The sequence below is a fragment of the Papaver somniferum genome, unplaced genomic scaffold (assembly GCF_003573695.1).
Source record: "Papaver somniferum cultivar HN1 unplaced genomic scaffold, ASM357369v1 unplaced-scaffold_107, whole genome shotgun sequence".
Lineage (NCBI taxonomy): Eukaryota > Viridiplantae > Streptophyta > Magnoliopsida > Ranunculales > Papaveraceae > Papaver > Papaver somniferum.
Genome location: NW_020619603.1, coordinates 4743174 through 4763568, shown reverse-complemented (window position 1 = coordinate 4763568; position 20395 = coordinate 4743174). Strand labels below are relative to the sequence as shown.

General features: G+C 36.8%; 2 protein-coding genes across 2 annotated transcripts; both read left to right on the top strand.

Annotated features, from left to right (window-relative positions):
• Nucleotides 1–10389: 10389 nt before the first annotated feature.
• LOC113327742 (2-hydroxy-6-oxo-2,4-heptadienoate hydrolase-like) lies at nucleotides 10390–12206 on the top strand. The gene is made up of 4 exons (XM_026574872.1): nucleotides 10390–11039; nucleotides 11568–11663; nucleotides 11780–11847; nucleotides 11957–12206. The coding sequence occupies exons 1-4, from the start codon at nucleotides 10416–10418 to the stop codon at nucleotides 12069–12071; spliced, it is 903 nt and encodes a 300-aa protein (XP_026430657.1). The 5' UTR covers nucleotides 10390–10415; the 3' UTR covers nucleotides 12072–12206.
• Nucleotides 12207–18652: 6446 nt separating this feature from the next.
• LOC113327918 (heat shock protein 81-1-like) lies at nucleotides 18653–19555 on the top strand. The gene has a single exon (XM_026575033.1). The coding sequence runs from the start codon at nucleotides 18653–18655 to the stop codon at nucleotides 19553–19555; it is 903 nt and encodes a 300-aa protein (XP_026430818.1).
• Nucleotides 19556–20395: the final 840 nt, after the last annotated feature.

Sequence of the window (20395 nt, the reverse complement as noted above, 5' to 3'; positions counted from 1 at the left end):
TATACCTCTTGAATGACAGTGTTCAAGGCCAGATAGTAGTTGATGCATATAGCATTTAACCTACACAACATGAACAAATCAAACCATTTAACATTGGTAATTCCCGAATACTAGAACACACATCCAGAGTTCCATATATACGAACCTGTGATTCACTGAACTTGATGTCAGGACAAGATGATAAACCAGCAATATCATGTTCCGTGTACTCAAAAACAAGATATACACTAGTTGACAGTCTAGAAGTAATTAGTCCCTCCAGTTTGCGGAGAATCATTATTTCCGCGACATAAATCTCACACTTTCTGGCTCAAAGTTATCGAACCGAACGTTCTTTAAGGCAAGCATCCTCCCAGTTGCAATCTCTCGTGCTCAGAAAACATTGTTGTGTGTACCTTGTCCAATCTACAGATACAGTCAGAAAATTGCAGTATTCACATAATTGCAGCACATGAACAAATAAAAAAATACCTGGTCGACTTACTAATCCACTTCAACATTCCGATGTATAAAGACACAAATTAGACCAGAAATGAGCAATTCAAGAACAATAAAAAATCGTAGCAAAATAACAAAAGAAGAAGAAAAAACCCTTACCTTTTCCAATTTCTCGAAACTTTCATCACGAAGAGGAATCCAACCATGAATAGCTTCACGAGAAACAACACTAAGCCAAGAAGGCCAACCAGCAACAACTTGTTCACCAAACCCAACAGGTCTTCTGAGATTAACATCACCAATTTCTTGTTTGATTCTGCTCTTATCGACAGACCCAATTCCCTTCCTGTTCTTCGTTTGGAGATTCAAATCGAAACCCTGATTTCATCAATTTCTTCTTCATCTCTGAGATTAACAGCAACAGGTCTTCTTAAACAGCACCAAACCCAACTCTCCATCTGTCTTTGTCTGTATTCTTGAATCAAATGCAGCCACAGCTCAGCATCAGAACATAAACCCTAATTTTTTCATTGTTTCTCGATCTCAATAAATTCTAGCAACAGTTTTTTGCTGATTCTTCCTCTCTACGCTCTATGAACATCATCTCAAATCTTATTTCCTTCTCAATTTCTCAATAAGCGCCTCGATCTGGTCTCTCGGATTTAACAGCAGCGGTTGCTGCTTTCTCTTTTTTTTATCAGTTTTAGGGAAATAAATGAACTAATGATTGAGATAAAAAGTCTCTCGAATTCTTCATCTCTTGAATCAACGCCGTTCTTCTCGTGGAGATCCATTGTTGCTGCTGGTGATGAAGGTGGTGGGAGAAGGAGACGGAAGAAAGAAGAAATCAGAGAAGAAGAAGAAGAAGAAAAGATAAAAGGGTACATTTGGGTTTTTTTAAAATAAAAAAAGTTAAATTTGCTCATTATCATTTGACTTGGGGTTTTTGTCCCAGTTTTATTTGAAACGGTTTTTATTTGGTAGAAATAATATGACCGGTTTTTTCTTATCACTAGTTTGTTCACCTAGGGGTTTTGTCACTAGTTTTGTTTTTTATTTATATATATATACCGCATGATAAGTCTAATAAAAATGGCTCGTAAAAAAACTAAATATGTCGTGCCACAGAATGTTGATAAACACGTGTTTTCCCTCTCGTCCCTACCTAACCCAAAGGAAGAGAGAAAAAGCTTCGTTTACTCAGTCAGTGTTTTTCTTTCTTCCATCTTCCCAAACCCTAATATATTCTCCAGATTGAGAATGAAATCTTCCATATTAAGAATTTTTCGTATCTTCATTCCTCTGCATATAGATTTTGCCAGATTCAGTAACTAATCTCCGATTAAAACTGAGAAAAATTAATTCTTTCCCGCTATCAATTTCATACTCCCTCCAAAATAAATATATATAATGATTCTCCTAAATCGAGCAACTAATTTCCGAAGAAAATTGAGGTTTTAGTTTCTTTTGGCGGGATGTTTCGCGCTAATTTTTTTTTGGGTTTCGAATTTCATCCAAAATTCAGGCTATATAAACCCTAAGGCATCAATGGAACATTTACATCTCATCTTCTCAGAAACTTATTTCTTCAAAATCCTAAGGTACTCATTATATTTTTCTTTTACAATACATTTTTACATTTTTCCTTAATTTTGCTTTTAAAACCTTATTATTTCCAACTGTGTTGTCATTGCTTGATGGGTTCTTCTTCAATGAATCTATTCAAGTTTCCCTACCTGGTGATGGAAATCTGGTGTTTTAAATCTTATTTTTTTGTACTTTGATTGTGAGCAATATTTATCTGTGATTTTTTAGCCTTTTGCATTGTTGAGTATGGTTGTTGATGAGTTCCTCTTCCATGGAATCAAATCAATGCCAGTTAGTTACATCTGTTTTTTTTTTTTTTGAGTTTGGTTGTTGATGGGTTTCTCTTCTATGGAATCAAATCAATTCCAAATACTTACATCTGTCTTTTTTTTTAGTATGGTTGTTGATGGGTTCCTCTTCCATGGAATCAAATCAATCCCAAATACTTACATCCGTAATTCCCTAAGAAGATGTTGCTTGTGATGATGTTCATAATGGTACTTGTAAGTAGGCAGGAAGGAGTCAATATGGTCACTAGAAAACTGTAGCATTATACTTTTTATCATGTTGCTGTCTTTTTATTTCCACAAGAATGTTTAGACTTTTATAATCTTGAAGCATCCTTGTTTTTTTATGTTGCTTACACTTCTATACTTCTCTTTTCAGTTTGTCCTATTACATATGGCGCCCCAAATCACTGCTTCTACGGGTATGATAAATCACAAATATTGTTCAAATGTCATATACTGCAGTTATGTTATGTTCTTTTGTTCTGATAATTTTGTAGATTATTGACATTCTCATCGTGTTATTTTTATGTTTTCAAGAATCAACTACCATAAAAAGAAATGTCAGAGGAATAAGTCGAGGAGTCGGGCTCCAAAGACTACTAGCGGTGTCGAAGGAACAGAAATTGGTCGTAAAGTTTGTTGAGCCTGTAGGCGCGCCGGTGTGCCCCAACAGATGCAAACTGGCCACCGAATCTGGGGTTATAATCAGGGCTTACGCTCCCATGGAATACACATCGTGGAAAAAGGTTCCATTGCATGACATGGAAGCCTTAATGGAAAGGGTTACAGTATGTTTATTCGTGTACAATGTTTTGCTTATCTGTAGGAAAACTACAAGTAGACATGAGATCCTAACTTTTATCTTGTTGCAGGACAAGTTCTGGGTCGACCTTAGTGTACCATATATCTGGAGTTTCCTGCACGAATCTATGGGAAAAAAGTATAACAATTATAGAAGTTTGATGTCCTCCTATTTCAAGGATTTAGTCAAGTCCTCTCATTCCCTTGAGGAAATAAAAGATAAGTCGTATGAAGGCGTGGCCCAAGATAAGTGGGAGTGGCTTTGCAACCACTTCTCTTCACCTGAATTTAAGGTATTACATTGATTTAGATTTGGTGTCTATAAATATGCTTTTCTAATGTATGTACTAATACTTTTAATGAAACTGCAAAAACGATCGTTAGTTGGATCCGCTAACAGGAAAAGGTTTAAGTATAACCATTGTGGTGGTTCCATGGCATTCGTTGTGCGTCATGAAAATGTATGCATTCGTCACCCCTAACTACCGATTTCTGGTTTGTTGAATAATGTAAACTATTGTAACACTTGTAATTGCTTAACAAATTTTGATCTTATTCTTCGTGAAACAGCGCAAGGAATCGGGAAGTTACTCCCCTTTCCAAATTTTCTATGACACACACTCGTGTGATTGATAAAGCGACTAACAATCGGATCTGGATAAACGACGAGGCACACAGTCAATATGTAAGTTATCATCAAATGAATAAATATTTCAAATGTTAAGTTAAGCTATCCTTATCCTTGCATCATCCATGAAAGATAAATGGATTTTTTCTGGGATCTGATTAGCATGCCTCTGTATCTAAATCTGTATAAATGGCTTTTTTCTTACACATGATTTTTGTGTAGGATCAAATGATCGCTCTGAAAGAGCAAAGCATGCTAGAAGGATCAGAACCTAGGGATGAAAATGACATATGTGATGAGGTCCTGGGAAGGAAAGAAAGAAAAAGACATGTAGTTGTTATGCAGTCCAATGAAGAAACTGAAGAACTACGCGAAAAAGTGTGTAAACAGGAAGAAGAAATTCGTCAGATGAAAGAAGATCAGGCTTTATTCCGACAGGATATGCTGAATCGTCTAGGTCTGAATACTACAGTTGCGGACACTCATGATCAGTAGTCTAAGTTGAATTTGGTTTACTTTTTTAGTTTGTCTCTTATGAGACTCATGCTTAGCAGTTCAAGTTAGTTTTTTTTTTTTTTTTTTTTTTTTTTTGTTTTATTGATTTAGTCTAAATTTTGGTTTCGTTCCTGCTTTGTATTACCTTTCATTTGATGAGCAACAAAATTAATCTTTTAGATTCTCTAAGTTTTCAATCTTCTTCTCTATATCATATCAGTCAATTATGTGGTTATTAGCTTTGATTTTTTTAGGTGTTGGGAAGCCATATGCTGATGCAGGTAAGTTTCTCATTAGTTTTCATGTGTTTTTAGATTCATGATACACAATCTCTTTCCCTCTCCCTCAAATTCTACTAAGTTATCTTTTTTGATTGCAGAATGAAAATGATTATGGAACTATCGATAAGGCTTACAGGCTGCTGCTAAATCTTACAGGTCGGTGAAGCAGCATATTTTTCTCTCAACTTTTATTTCATACTCTCTTGACCAAATTAGTGCAATGGTACATTTTGCACGGAGATCTCAGATAGTAATTGCTTCTTGCATCTTACGTTTGCCTTTGCTGTTGGTTTGAACTGATTTCCAAATACTTGAACCAAAGTTTGGGGTTTTAACTTATCTAATAAAGTGAAAGCTAGTAGCTAGTATTATTTTCATTTTTAGCCAATAGGCTAACACTGATCAAGGAACTAACCGTTCATATTTGAACACTTGATTCATGACAACAGGCCTTCCAGTGGAAGAAAGGAAACGGTTACTACATTGCGTAGTGGTAGGGGGTGGTCCTACTTGGGTGGAGTTTAGTGGCGAACTAATTGATTTTATCATTAAGGATGTTCGTGAGCAATATTCTCATGTTAAGGATGATATTCATGTCACCCTCATTAAGGTAAAGTGTAGTCATGTCGCCCTCGCAAAGGATGATAAAGGAAGCGGGAAGCAAATATTGATATTGTTCTCTTGTTGTCTTATTTTGGAACATGCAAATGAGATCCTGTCTTCGTTTGATGTGGGACTAAGAGAATATGCAACGAACCAGTTGACTAACGTAGTTGAAAACTTGAAATCTTAATTTATCATGCCATGTAATCTTAATCTAAATTTATTGGATTGAATTACCAATAACATATCAAACCTGTGAGGCTATGACAGTGTGGTGTTCGCCTTATGAGAGGCATAGTCAAGGAGATACATGAAAAGAAAATAGTTCTTAATGATGGGACTGACGTGCCTTATGGTGTATTAGTCTGGTCTACTGGGGTTGGCCCTTCAGATTTTGTAAAATCTTTAAATGTTCCCAAGTCACCTGGCGGAAGGTATTTTAAAGTCACCTACATTTGATGTTTTAAAATGTTCCCACTGATGATATACGCTTGCGCGTTTATATGATCATGATAATGTAGGATTGATATTGATTAATGGATGCGTGTACCTTCTGTGGAAGATGTATTTGTAATTGGAGATTGTGCTGGTTTTCTTTAGGAATCAGGAAAGCAAGTTTTTCCAGCTTTAGCCTATGTCCAATCAACTATACCATTCCTGTACTTTCATCTTCTTTTTTACCGGTTTAGTTTCCTACTCTTTCAATATATGGACATATTGACCGTGTTTACATAAGTTCTGGTCCTAATCAGAAAACAAACATCCACAGCGATGTTGAGTTTTGAAAACGAGGTTTGGAAGTTGTTTCCAGTATAAGTGGAGAACTGGCAAATGTCAAGAAATCTGCTACAGTGGATTCTGACATTCTCAGTAGTGATGTCTTAGAACTTGCCAGAGGATTGTCAAACATTGGTGAGGTTATGAGATGGGGATTATCAAACATTGGTGAATTGGTTTCTACGATGGATTTTGCTAAAAAGGTCATTAATTCATTAAGCACTTCTTTTTTGTATATCTCTCATTCCTATCTTATTCTGGTTCCAGTTTTTATGTTCATGTCTTCCATTTATGTAGTTGAGGAAAAAAGTTGAAGAGGTTAAGGTTCAACAACTTGAAAATATTAGTCTATTGGAGATGAAACTGGTACTATCTACTTGTATACTTCTGTCAATTTTGCATTTTGTTCCGGTACATTTTTCTAAATGTGTAACTAACAACTTTTTCCCTTGACTTTTCAGACTATGACAGAGATTCAAGTTCAACAGTTGACAGAGATTCAAGTTCAACAGTTGACAGAGCGTATCAACGGTCTGGAGTTAGAATTGTTGTTTATTTCAGGCGGTAAAGTATCTCCTTAGATTGAACGCGGATAGCCCTGATAACATCGTTGTTTGGTATGCCTTCGAAACTAGTTCCCTTGTTTGATGTTCAATATTGTGGAGCACAGAATATGCAACCTTATACTGCAGAGCTCTCTTTTTATTCCAGTCCATAAATATTTTTTGCTATCTGTGGCAGATTCGGTTTTTTCATAAAGTGGATAGTACCTTTTGCCTTTTGTAATCTAGGATTGAACGCCTAAAAGCTTTATGGATTGATACTATGTGCTTGCATTTGAATGAGACTGAGTGGGTCCTTATTGTGTTTTATTAGAAATGGAGCACCAGGTCCTGTGAAGCAATGGAGGCTCAAAGACTGTGTTGCAGTCCACAGGTTGCTCGGAACAGTTCTAGGTGATTTAGATGTAGCTTCCAGTAAGTTACTCTACTTCATACCCTTCTCTATGATTCTGTCTTGTGGTGGTAAACTAAGTTCCATTTCTGTTGTCTGCTTATTGTTTGTGTGAATGATGAATCAGCAAAAATTGTAGAAGGTTACAACCATGGAATACACTTTTGCCTGTGAGGAGTGTCCTTGCAACAACCGTCCATCACGTATTCCTGTGGATGCCAGTCGTACTCAAAACAACAACACCACTTCAATTCCTAGAACTGAGCAGACTAAATCACAAGCAGTCACCGAATATTTGGATCTGGTGACCACAATTTGTCTTGCCACTACAAAATTTTAACGGCAAAATTTCAAATTTTGCTTCGTATTCATTTAGATGACGAACCAATTTTTGTCTGCGTAAATAGATATAAGGACAAAAGTTACACGTTGTCAGCAATAGTTTTTTCGGAGACCAATTTTTTTCCGTCGGTAGAAAATAGTCCATTTGCGACAACAATTTGTTTGGATACTAATAGTTCTAAGGGCAAATTCCTTATTTGACGGGCATTCATTTCGGCGACAAACTAATTTTGTCAGTGTAAGATACATTCAGGGACAAAAGTCTTGGACCGTTGGCAATAATATGTTTGGAGACTATAATTTTCCTTTGTCGGTATAAACTAATTCCGTGACCGAAATAATTGGTCACAAAGAAATATTTAGAGACGAAGACAAAATTAGTCACTATATTTGGTCGCAAAAAAAATATTCTGAGACGGAGACAGGTTTGGTCAAAATCTTTGGTCACAAAAAATTACAGTGACAACTTTAAAGACTAAATTTACCGTTTGTCGCGGAAAAATATATATGGTGACCAAAAAAAAATTCCTCCCTAAAAAACTAGATTTGCAGATAAAAAATACATCATCCAGTCCTCGTCATTAGAAAAACAAAGATTGGAATTCCTCTTCTCGCCAATAAGATCGACATCCAGGAGGAGGACCTTAAACAATTTGCCAGGATTTTTGCGAGCGAGCTTGACGCCCCACTCTTGATAAGTTCTGGTAGACATGGTCCTACCAATATAGTTCGCCAAAAACGAGTCAGCAATGTAGTCAGAAGGATCAGAATCCGTCACCAAATCAGGGATCTGAGACGGTCTACTGGTAGCCCTTCTCTCACACTCATTGGTAAGACGAATGGTATTTCCACTTAATTGGTAAACCCCTCGATTAATCTTAACCAGAATCTCGTAGAAGAGGGGATTCTTAGGATAATATAGGGGAAAGGGAAGACCTGCTTTCAGTTGACCAATGGTGATCAACATCCTGGTAGAAGACCAGTTCTCTAACTGAATCCATCGATAATTCAGTTCAATGGAATCGGTTGCCACTACCGGAGGAGAAACGGAAGAGTCAACTGCCAGAGACAAGGTTAAACCCAACTTCTTAAAATCTGCCTGAAAATCTTCGAGAGAAGTAGAGGTGGTGGGATAAGGAACCTTTCGAGGGGCCATTGCAGAAAACAATGAAAATGGAAAGAAAGCCTGAAGTCGCAAAGGACGATGAAGGAGGAAAGAAAACTTGAAATTGCAGCAAATAAATAAAGAAGAAAGAGGTTTTAATGAAGATAAATGGGGTATTTATGGCGAATCAAGAAAGTACCAAGACCGAAGAATATGAACCGGTAATCAACGTTTAGGCGAGAAAAGAATCCACGTGGAGGACATGAGGATGGATAGATGGCGTTCATGCAAACAACTAGCGGTTCTTATTAAACTTTCTCTTCGATCGAGCGGAATAAGAAAAGGAAAAATGTGGATACCGAATATGCGTCTCGACACGTGTACGAGAGGATAAATACGAAGTCATTCAAAAAGATCTGGTCAAAGATCTTATATCATATCCCGAAAATCCTCGTCAGTGACTTGTCAAATCAAGTCAGAAAGTCATTATTAATTAACTGGCGAAGGTACGAGAACGAGATGATAGTGCGAGAAGAGTACAAACCACGAGAAAGCTGTTGGAGTATTCGACAAGGTATCACACGAAACAAGCATACATGCGAAGGAAGATTGCTTGGCCTGAAAGTGATTCGGCGAAGATAATACTTATTGAGCAAGAAATAGGACAGCTGTCCCGACAGGATCACATGGGCATCAGCGAAAGAAGGGGAAAAACTTTATGGAAAACGGGCTGGGCGAAGGATAAAGCAAGATCCCGAAGCTCCCACGAAGAAAATGAGCTGTCTAGCACTAAGGGTGATATGCCTATAAATAGAGGTCCTTGGGCAACGAATGAAGGATGGAATTTTTGGTAGAGTAGGAACCTTAGCTTAGAGAGTAAGATTAGGGTTTTCCTTTGTGTGTAATCTTGTAATCGAGAGTTCTCATTCCATAAATCAATAAAAGTTCTTTAATCAAATTGGAATCTCATGTCTTAGATCTTGTTTATTTACTATTTGGGTGTACTACTGATTTTCGGTGGTTACAGTAGTAGTAACAACGATTGAAAAAGGGTGTCTCGCCGGGAACAGGAGCAAAGGCTGGCACGCTAGGAATAGGAGGAGCACTTGCAGGCTTTGGGTATGTGCTAGATTGTGCCATGGACATGTTCGTAACGAATAGCATTGCCACCATTGTGATCGGGATTGCCATCATCAAATTCATCTTCATTGACATATTTTTTATATATTATGTATTTCTTGCCTGCTTGATAGTACATTGTTCTTGCTTTTCATCCACTTTTTATAAGGGATGACAATGCACTGTATGTAAATTTGTTAATTGGCCAAAGTAATGGCAATGGTGAATATTGATGGTATCAACGTATGGGTGCATGTATAGTAACGCTGGAAGACCAAATGCGCTTTAGAAACTCAAAGAAAACAGTTGAGCAAACTAATGGTGCTCCAATTGAGTCTAACGCATTACAGTTTGATGTACTTGTAAATCTAGATTACTGATTCACTCGGGGATATCCCCTGAACTATCACGTACAATAAAGATCAGTTCTCTCCACTTGACTTCAAAGCCTTTTCTAGTCCAACTTATTATTGTATTTCAACTTGTATCTGAATTTTCTGTTCGTTTTTCGCCTCTACAAAACGGATCCTATTAACTCGAATCCTAGTTCTGATATAGTGTTTCCTTGAAGGGTTTTTTACACACCAAACATTTACACCAAATCAATACACTACTAGTCTATATATACACCGTCTAAACAATTGATTTAAAAATGGTGAACTCTTTTGGGAATGTTGAGTTCCATACACAAGCCATGCTTAATAAATAAATATTTATCGATGCGTAGTAGTGTACAATATGGTTTGGAAATCTTAGTTGTGTAGAATTAGACACCATAATCGAATGTTTTTTCTCAGGCATATGGGAGTTCGGTTTGAAATTCTTGACCAGTTGAGGAATTTCTCCACCTAACAGAAGATATTTGTGAAAAGGTAACAAATAAACAAAAAATCTCAACCTCATCCACCAAACTGTTCCAAACCCTTCAAAATTCCATCTTCCTCTATGCAGATACACTTACACTTTCTCTCATTCTCAGCTAGAAACCAAAAACCATGGTAACTTCATGTTTCAGCTTCGTTTCTTTCTATGAAAAATATCATATCAAAACATTCAAATCATGTAACCTTTCTTCCCAATGCGTCAAAATCGATTTTGAAACCACAATTCATCTATGGAAACCAAACACCAAAACTGCTAATAAACCAGCATTAATCTTGATTCATGGTTTCGGTGCAAACTCACTTTGGCAATGGCGTTATCAAGTCGAAACTCTCTCAGCCCATTTCTCTCTTTACATTCCTGACTTACTTTTCTTCGGAAAATCAACAACGGCTTCATCTGACAGAAGTGAGATTTTCCAAGCAGCTTGTTTAGTTAGAGTAATGGAGTGTTTAGGAGTGGAGAAATACTCTATTATAGGTACAAGTTATGGTGGTTTTGTTGGTTACCGTATGGCAACTTTATGGCCTAACCGAGTTGAAAAGATTGTTATTGCGAGTTCGGCTGTTAATATGAGATTGAAAGACAATGAAGATTTAATCAAGAAAAGTGGAGTTGAGAAAATTGAGGATTTGATGATTCCGGTTAGGGCTCCGGAGCTGAGAACGTTACTGAGTTTCGCGGTGCACAAACGCTTACATTTTTTGCCTGATTTTCTGCTGAATGATATGATCAATGTAAGTGAAATTTGCTGCATGTTTTGGCTTTTTCTTTGTTTGCTCATCTCAACATTTCAACCACAAATTTCTTTTTGTCGTTGAACAACTGTTGACTGTTCGTGATCCTGGTTTGTTTGGATTGACCATAGAGTACCCTACTTAGACATTTTAAGTAGAAAAATGCAAACAGAAGAATGAATGTTACCTCAGCAGATATATTTGTTAATTCAATGTAGGGTTTTATTTATTAATTAGTTATTTTATATAATTGCTTTTTCTTTTCTTTTTTCTTTTTGGCAACCTCATGTGATTGTAGTTTGTTGAGATAGACGGAGGTATCGTGGCCTGGAGAGATCTAAAGTCCTAGATAAGTAGATCATTGATATGGTTAATTTGACAGGATGAATGCCATGATCCAAGAGTCTAGGACTCTGGGACATGCCATTTAGTAAATAGCGAACATAGGCCGGTAAAAACTTGTGCAATACTTAGAAGTTATTAAGAAATAATTTTGATAGGAATTTGATATGGATCGGTTTGTTGCAGAGCTTGTTCATTGAAAACAGGGAGGAAAAGAAGCAGCTCCTATATGGATTAACGCTTGGACGGAAAAACAGTGTTGATATCTCTCGTCTACAACAGGTACATATATCAAAATGATACAACCTCGATAACAATAACTCCTCTTTCGATTGTTTGTAATTATAGTATTTTATAACGTACATCAAGTAATATTCAATCGACGTCTATGGTTGCAGGAGGTTTTAATAGCGTGGGGAGAACATGATAATTTGTTCCCACTGGAGAAAGCTTATGAGCTTAAGGAGTAAGCACACATGCATAAACAACATTTATAAGTGATGCGTAAATCGTATACTACTTGTTTTATTGATATGAATGTCTCTTATTTTTCTTCATTTTGATTTCACTATTAGGCTACTTGGAGAAAAAGTTAGTTTGGAAGTTATCAAGAAGACATCCCATACCCCACAAATTGAAAACCCAAAGCTGTTCAACAATATTGTTTTGACATTTTTACCGTCATTATAATGATCAGCTTGCTGACAATCACCAAGGCGCGAGGTCGTTTTAATTCCTGTCTATCCTACGTGATCTACATATATGTAATGATAATTTATAGTGTTTGTGAGAAACTACAGCTTAATTTTGAAAACTCTATATATCTTGCTTTGTTTGTTAAAATCTTCTCTTATTAGACATACATATGTAATGACAATCATCAAATCTTCTTCATATAAAAGAGGATGATGTTGCTGACGCGTCAACACCAAATTCATCCTCCATGTTTTATACTGCCACGTGGATACGTTTATACTGCAAAATTTACCAAAGATATGTCTTATGGTAAAAGACGTAACTGTTTCCATAATATACGAGAAGACACGACTCTTCGGATGCTTAAATAATGCGTAACAGATACACAGCATTCCGGTTCATGCAACAAACCTGTCTTCATCATCATCTTTTTTGAATTAAAAAGGTAAAAGTTCAACAACTTACAGCCGCATAAAGAAGCATCTTGCACTTCATAGTTCTCAGTTAGAAAAACGACACAGCGATGCTACGATTTTGGTTTACCAAATTAATAAAATTCATACTTGGTAAGTAGAGTTCGTCTTTCTCTTTTAATATTTGGTTCGAAATTGAAATATTTGTTTAGGACTTTGACATTATTGAAATTGTTGCACGTTGATATGTATTCATACTTTCTTGATTTAAGTTTACGAGCGGGAATGCAGGATGTAATAAAGGTTTTGACTTGGGTTTAATTGGTATCCTCTATATCATGGATATACTTCTGTTGTTCTTGAGGTGTTTGAAAAAAGTCACCCTGAAGATTTGTGTATCAAAAAAACTCATATTAAGATCAAATTAACATGGGAAAAGGAGGATACTTGTTAGAGTATACAAATATTATATGGAAAGTTTTAGTATTTAGGGTTATATTTAGTATTTGATATATTTAGTATGAATTGATTTACAAGTATTAATCTTGCATATCAAGTTATGGTGTCGCTGTATATATATTCTATGGGTTCTCCATGTAAATTATCTCTTCAATAATAGAATTCTCTTTTATCTTTATATCTTGTAGTTCTAAGTTGGTATCAGCGGGTTCGATCCGGACCTGTTGCCCACCTTGTTTTCTTTTTAACTAGCTGCGGTAGCCTCCAATGCTACCGTCCGCCGGATCTTTATTCCGCTGCAATATGATTAGTTTTTTTTATTAGGTTTTTATTTTTAGGTTTATCATCCATATTTGCCAAATCCTAAATCCAACCCCTTAATTCAAGTTTTCATATTTTGTTGAAGATGTCGAGAACGCCACCTCTCCCTTTCTAGAAGTTTTTATTATTTATCTGACGGTTCTCCGTTGATTCTTTTAAAGATTATGGATTCAGTTATTATTGGTTCTCCTAATCAATTATCTCTTTTCTCTACGGCCGCGCGATTATTCGTTAACTTTTCTAATCCTATTTTGCAGGGTATTTTTTTTTTTGCTTCTCTTTCTTATCCGTCAAGGGTTCTGTGAATTTCGCTGCTTTGGCGGTTCTTCTAGTTGGTATTCTTTTTAATGGCGAAGCACTTCTTCTTATACTTCGGGTGTTTATTGGCACCACACTTCATCAACAACTTTTCATGGCCAATCTCATGCGGTTTTTCAATCCCCATGAGATTGAGGGAGGGTGTTAGAGTATACAAATATTATATGAAAAAGTAATCATCTAATAAGATCAGATAACATTTAATTAACATGTTTACTACTTTGGATTTCACCTTAATTCATAACCGTTTAATACACTGATGCATATGCAAATACTCAGTCCATAACACAATTCGTAAACATCGTCCAGTAGTTTTTTGACTTCTTTTTTTTTTGGTAAGTATCTGTGTTTTGATTTTGGTTGTGAAATATTGCATATTAATCTTTCCGATATTTTATTAGTTTGGTATTTGGTTGATTTGGGCGAAATCTGATTTTATGGTTTTTCTTAAATGGAGATATGATGCTTGATCTACTAGGTTTAAATTACCCTACATATGTGCATGATGGAGATATGAAGCATGATTTACAAGATTTCATAGATTGTCCGTTGCTAAAATTTAAGCTTTGAGGGGAACGTTAGATTACCATAAAGTAGTGCAGGTTGTATTTTAAAAGTTTTGGTTTCTGTTGGAAATTTTCTCGGTTTTTTTTGGGGCCGGAGTCGAGTTCTTTTTTCTTTTTTTAATTGGTGGTCTGTCCAGGTTTGAGACTCAGTCTTTATATACAACGAAGGAAATAGGAAAACCCTAATTTTTCATGCTTGAAGATGTCAACATCAGATTCAGAAACTTATGAACTGTTGTTAGATGATGCAATCAGAAGAGATAAGATGGATGTTCCTACGGAAATCATGGATATTGTACGCAAGTATACTACATGGAAAACAATGGAGGATTTGGATACAGCTGAGACAAAGTACCGTAATATTGATAGGTCCGGAAGAATTGATATTAAGGATTTAGAAAGAGAACTAGGAAGAATGAAGGAACTATATACTGATCTGGAGTACTACAATCGTGATTGTACCAGTCGCTATATCACTTAGTGATGCGGTAAGAAAACTTTTGCACCAAATTGTTGACATGTTTCCAGGCATCCAAAATATGGAAGACTATATGAACTTCACCACTAATAATAAACATCGGATTGATGCAATTCTTCGCAAGAGAACGGCGATGAAGGACGGCACAGTGGAATTAGAAGCTGCTGATATTGAAGCTGAATTACGTCTTGAGGAATGGCATGAAAAATCACCCTTGAAGGACTACAAGACTTCTCAAGCAAAGAAGTTGCGCGCAGCTTCGCGGGAAGTGTGTTGGAGGGTGGGTAGTTTAATCGGTACCTTGGCAGAAGAATCAATGAATGCTGAATGTACGACAAAATGGAAATATGGATCGTAAGCAGAAGGAGTTGAAAGAGAAGCAAGAGGAGGTTAGGTTATTGATGAGTTGCAGTGAAGTTTATGGTGTGATGAAAGAAGTCTTAATTAGGGGATAGATTTTATCCTTGTTTAATAAGGACTCCTGCATCGGTGGGAAGAAAATGGATTTCCCCTCGTTTTGGAAATCCTTCTATAAAACAGTTGGTTTCCATAAACCGGAAACAAGCGTATCTAGTTGATTTCCTATATGTCCCGTTTTATTCTTATATATATCTCGATCAAATCCTCATAGTAAGTTATAGAAAACCTTAGTTATTCATCCTTGAAGTCAGAAGATGTCGGTACCACCGGAATCTAATTCTGATGGTGGAATTCCTACAGAAAAGACAGATATTCCTAATGAGGTCATCCAAATTTTACAGAAATATACTACATGGGAAACAATGGAGGACTTGAGTAAAGCCCTAAAAAGAAGTCCTCCACAAGTGAAGAAGTTGATATCAAGGATCTCGAAAGTGAGCTAGGGATAATGAAAGAAGTATGTTCTGATGTGGATTCTTATCGTCTCGGTAGGATGGAAAAATCAATAGCTTCACTTAGAGCTAATGGTGCAGTAGGAAATACTTTGCATCAAATTGTTGACAAGTTTTCTGATATCAAAAATATGGAAAGCATATAATCAGTTGTTTACCAGGAATGAGCAATATCGGATTGAAAGAATTCTGCAAGAGAAAACAGTGAAAAGGGATAAAAGACGGCGAGTGGAAATTTCTGCTGCTGATGATGATGCTGAAATATGTACTCTCAAGGAATTGCATGAAAAACTAATTATTGACAGGAACAAGGAGTGTGAATCAAGTAATCTGCGTTCAACTGTGATACGAGTGTGGAGGACCGTGAACACTATAAAAGTCCACTTAGAAAATAGAATTCGAGATATCAGAGGTTTGATGGCGTCCCTGGAACACGAGCGTAAAATGGAACGTATGTGGAAGGAGTTGGAGGATAAGAAGGAGGAGGCTTGGACAATGATGAAGGAGAAATTGCAGCCTCTGTGCAATGTGATGAAAGAAGTGCTAGGTGATAGAGTTTAGAATGTTGTTGTCTCCCGCTGTTACGAATAATCCTCTCCTTGTTTCTCTTCTTGTTTATTGAAGGACCCAGGCACGGGTGGAAAGACAATGGAGATAAATCCTCATGACCATGTCATTGAGGACCTTCGGGAGAGGTCTAATGCTGACAAGAATGATTTTCATGTGAGGAATGCAACTCTTGTGTTGTTTAACTATGCTGAATTTTCTCACCAGACGCCGAAGCAGAAAATAGATCAACTTGGGTGTGAAGAAGGCGACGGAGATAAGCTTGGGTCGGAAGAAGGCGATGGGGATCAGCTTGAGGAATGCACCTCTTGTGAGGGCCTAGATGCAGTAATTTAGTTTGTGTTGTGGGATGTTGCCATATTTTTCTGTACCCTTGTGCTGAATATGCATTTTTTCTTTCGTTTTCACTGTGATCATGACTTGTGTTTGGGAGATAAGTTTGAGTAAAAGATTTGCAGTAGTCGCGATGTTTCTGTTTAGTTTACGAAGATACGTTTTTCTTCAACATTTTCTCTTCAAACATAGATATGTTTTCTTAACAAGCTTTAAAAGAAAATATATATATATATATATATCTAAGAGTTTTACTTTCGCCCAGAATTATGTGTATAGAACTATAAAACTTTACCGGTGCCTGAAATGGAAATGAGAAGATTGATTTTTGTATTTTCTTTAATGGATTGGATGGTTTTGAAGATGAGATGGAGTATTTTTTTTAACCAGGTTAGGTTCAGTGTGGGAGGTGTATTAATGCAGTTCTTCCGAGGCTACCAGTAACCTTTGACGAGTTGAATTAAAAGACAATGGGTTGTTAAAGAGAAAGTTGTCCTCAAGGGAGTGGCCTTATATGGAATTACAAGTGTTGTTCTGCTGACTGCTGAGGCCCTTCAAACAAGATCTGTAAAATTTGTTGGAGTTAATTTGGATGACTAGAAAAGAAATACGGATCTACCAAAATCTTATGTGTCTCTTTACAAGACTAAACAAACTGAAGTGGGAGATGTAACAAGTCATCAACAATAACAAAGATGAACCTCCTACAACTGTAGGTAACAGTTTTTGTCGATGGAAAACAACTTGGATTCACCTATATTTGATATAAATCAAAAGGATCTTAAAGAACTGAAGTATGTACGAACCTTTTCCCCTCTTAAAATGGTTCAAATTTTTGGTTGGTCCTCTCTAATTGGATTTTCTTGGTGAGTAAATCATACTCCTCACTTGCAGGGCCAGGTATATGTATCCTTTTGCCACTTAATTAGTACTATTGTTTGTTGAGGCAAACTATATATTTTCTTCTTTTGATTGGTATACTTATTGATTTGTATTGATTGGAGGAAGAGGTGCTGGTGCCTGTGATTTGTGTTTACAAAGTGCAGGTTGAAGAGTGCGTACAGGGGAATGGACTAGGGAAATTCTTGATGCGGTTGGTTGAGCGCATTGCATATAAGAATAGGATGAGAGCTGTTATCTTCACCGTTCATGAGAAGGATTTTTTTATGAGCAGGTTAAGGCATGTTTTATCAGTCAATTCACATTTACAGATGAGACCTGACAAGAGCTATGAAATTCTTGGTAAAGTAGCTGATCGTGAAGCAAAATAAAATTGATCAGTTTGTAATCCCTGTACTGTTTGACTCGTGCGCCACTTATATGTTGGCTGCAAGGTTCATCAATAAAATGGTTAGTTCCTTTTCTTTAAGCATACTTCTGACATACGGGGCCCGGGGGCTTGCCATTGGTGCCACAATAATAACAGAAAATACATGAATTAAGGAGTTGCTTACCGACTTACTTCCGAAATGAACGCATACTACAGTTTAGACTTACGACTAAAGTAAGCATCGAACAACTTTTTCTTTTGTTTATTTTGGGTCCTTTGTAAACTGCTAATCGAAACGGATAAAATACGCCGCACATCTTTTGATTAAATCTTTTGATTTCCTGGTGGAGTTATTTAATAGGAGATTGCCTGGATGGAGACTACATTTTCTCAACTCTGCTGGTAGAAATATTCTCCTCAAAACGGTGCTCTCTGCAATACCCATCTTTTTCATGGGTTACTGCTTACTTCCAAAAGGGGTTACTCAGGAATTGGAGAAAATCCAACGGTGTTTTTGGTGGGCTCACTCTTCAGACGAAAGAAGACTGCATTTTTTTAACTGGATGAAAGTGTATTTGAGCACAGATAGTGGAGGTTTGGGAGTGCGAAATCTTGAACAAATGAACCTGGCTCTTATCTGTAAACTAGCCTGGAGATTCATTGAGAACAAAGATGCGATGTGGGTGAAGATTTTGTCAGCAAAATATATCTTGGAAGGGACGTTCTGGTCTGCTGAGGAACCGGAGAAGTGCACTGCTATTTGGAGTAGTCTTTTAGAAGTCAGAAGGATTCTAGAAAATTGAATTTTTTGGCAGATTGCAAACGGGACAGAATACTTATTTGGGATGATCCATGGCTGTTCAATCATGCTGATCATGTTCTCGGTTTTCCAGAGGTAATGACTGATGGCATTAAAAGACAGATGTTCTTCCTAAGGAGATCATGTAAATTTTACACAATTATACAGCATGGGAAACAATGGAGGATTTGGATATAGTTTTGAGAAACTACAGGACTTCAACAAGTGATGAATTCGATATCAAGGATCTCGAAAGTGAATTAGAGAGAATGAAAGAACTAATTACTGATCTGGAGTCTTATGATCGTGATGTGATCGGTAAGTCAGTTATGTCACATCATGATGCAGTTAAAAATACTGTTCATCAAATTGTTGACAAGTTTCCAAGCTTTCAAAAAACGAAAGCGTATAATCAGTTGTTAATTACCAGATCTGATAAAAATTGGATTCGAAGAATTGTGCGAGAGAGGAGTACAGAGAACAAGGATAAAAGTCGACCCAGACGAAGGGAAATTGCTGCTGCTGATAATGATGCTGAAATATGTCTCAACAATTGGCTTCAAAAACTTATGATTGACATAAACAAGAAGCTTGAATCGAACCATCTGTGTATAACTATGTTACATGTGCGTGGGAGGGTGCGGGATTTAATGGAGCTCTTAGAATATGCAATTACGGATATCAGAAATATGATGTGGGCCGAGGAAAATCAGCGTGAAAGGGATCGTTGGATCAGAAAGTGGGAGGAGGAGAAGGAGGAGGCTAAGAGATTGATAAAGGAGAGCCTGCAGTGTCTGTGCAATGTGATGAAAGACGTGCTAGGTGATAGAGTTGGGAACGTTGTTGTCTCCGGCTGTTTCGAATATTCCTCCCCTTGTTCCTCTTCTTGTCTACTGAAGGACTCAGGCATTGGTGGGAAGACATTAGAGATCAACCCTCATGACCATGTCATTAAGGACCTCAAGAAGAGGTCTGATGCTGACAAGAATGACTTTCATGTCAGGAATGCAACTCTTCTGTTGTTTAACTATGCTGAATTGCATTACAAGACGATGCGGGAGCAGCAAACTGCAAAAGTTTAGACTTGCCTGGTAACATATACGCTTTATTTTGATATTGCTTGATTTTCCAATGTTTTTGTGAACCTAGCTATTTTGGTGTTCAGCTAGCGTGCAACGGATTGGAATTTGCGAATGCTTGCATATAAATGATTCATCGAACTATTTGTCATCAATATGTGGTCACTGACTGACCACCTAGTCGCTAATTTATCTTGTTTTTAAGTGATTGAACGTCTAATATCCTTCAACCTCTTGTGCCGGTTCAATGTGCTTTCATGTTCTGATCCGTTTGTGCTCTTGAGTTTTATGAGCAATTTCCCCGGCTGCCCTATTTATTTTGTGGAAATTAACATTTAATCCCAAAGTTGTTGGGCTTTGGACACTCTAGTCCTCTCATCTCAAGCCTAGTTTTAGGAGGTCTAAATCTACCAAATTTTGTACGGGTTAATCCAAATATGGACGATTCAGTCCAAAACTATTTTTTTCGTGGGCAAAAAAACCCTTCAGTTAAATGTAGTATCACTTATCCGTAATTCAGTTTCCATCTTTTCATTTTCATTTCATAGAAAATAGCTCTCCTGAGCGAAGAAAAAAATCATAAAACTGAATCTCTTCGTTTCAATGAAATTTCAATCTTGTCGTTTGTATGATAATCGAACAATGATGGATTCATCTTTGAAAAACCTAAATCGTCGTCGTTGAAGAGTAACTCAAAATTGAAAATTTTTGGCAAATCAGTTTGAAGATTTCATCATTTGGAAGCGATTTGAAAGATGAGAACATGTTTTTATCATTTAATTTGAGTTTATCTCCCTCCTTCCCATAGAAAACAGAGAGAGAAACCCTTTAAACTTTTTTTTT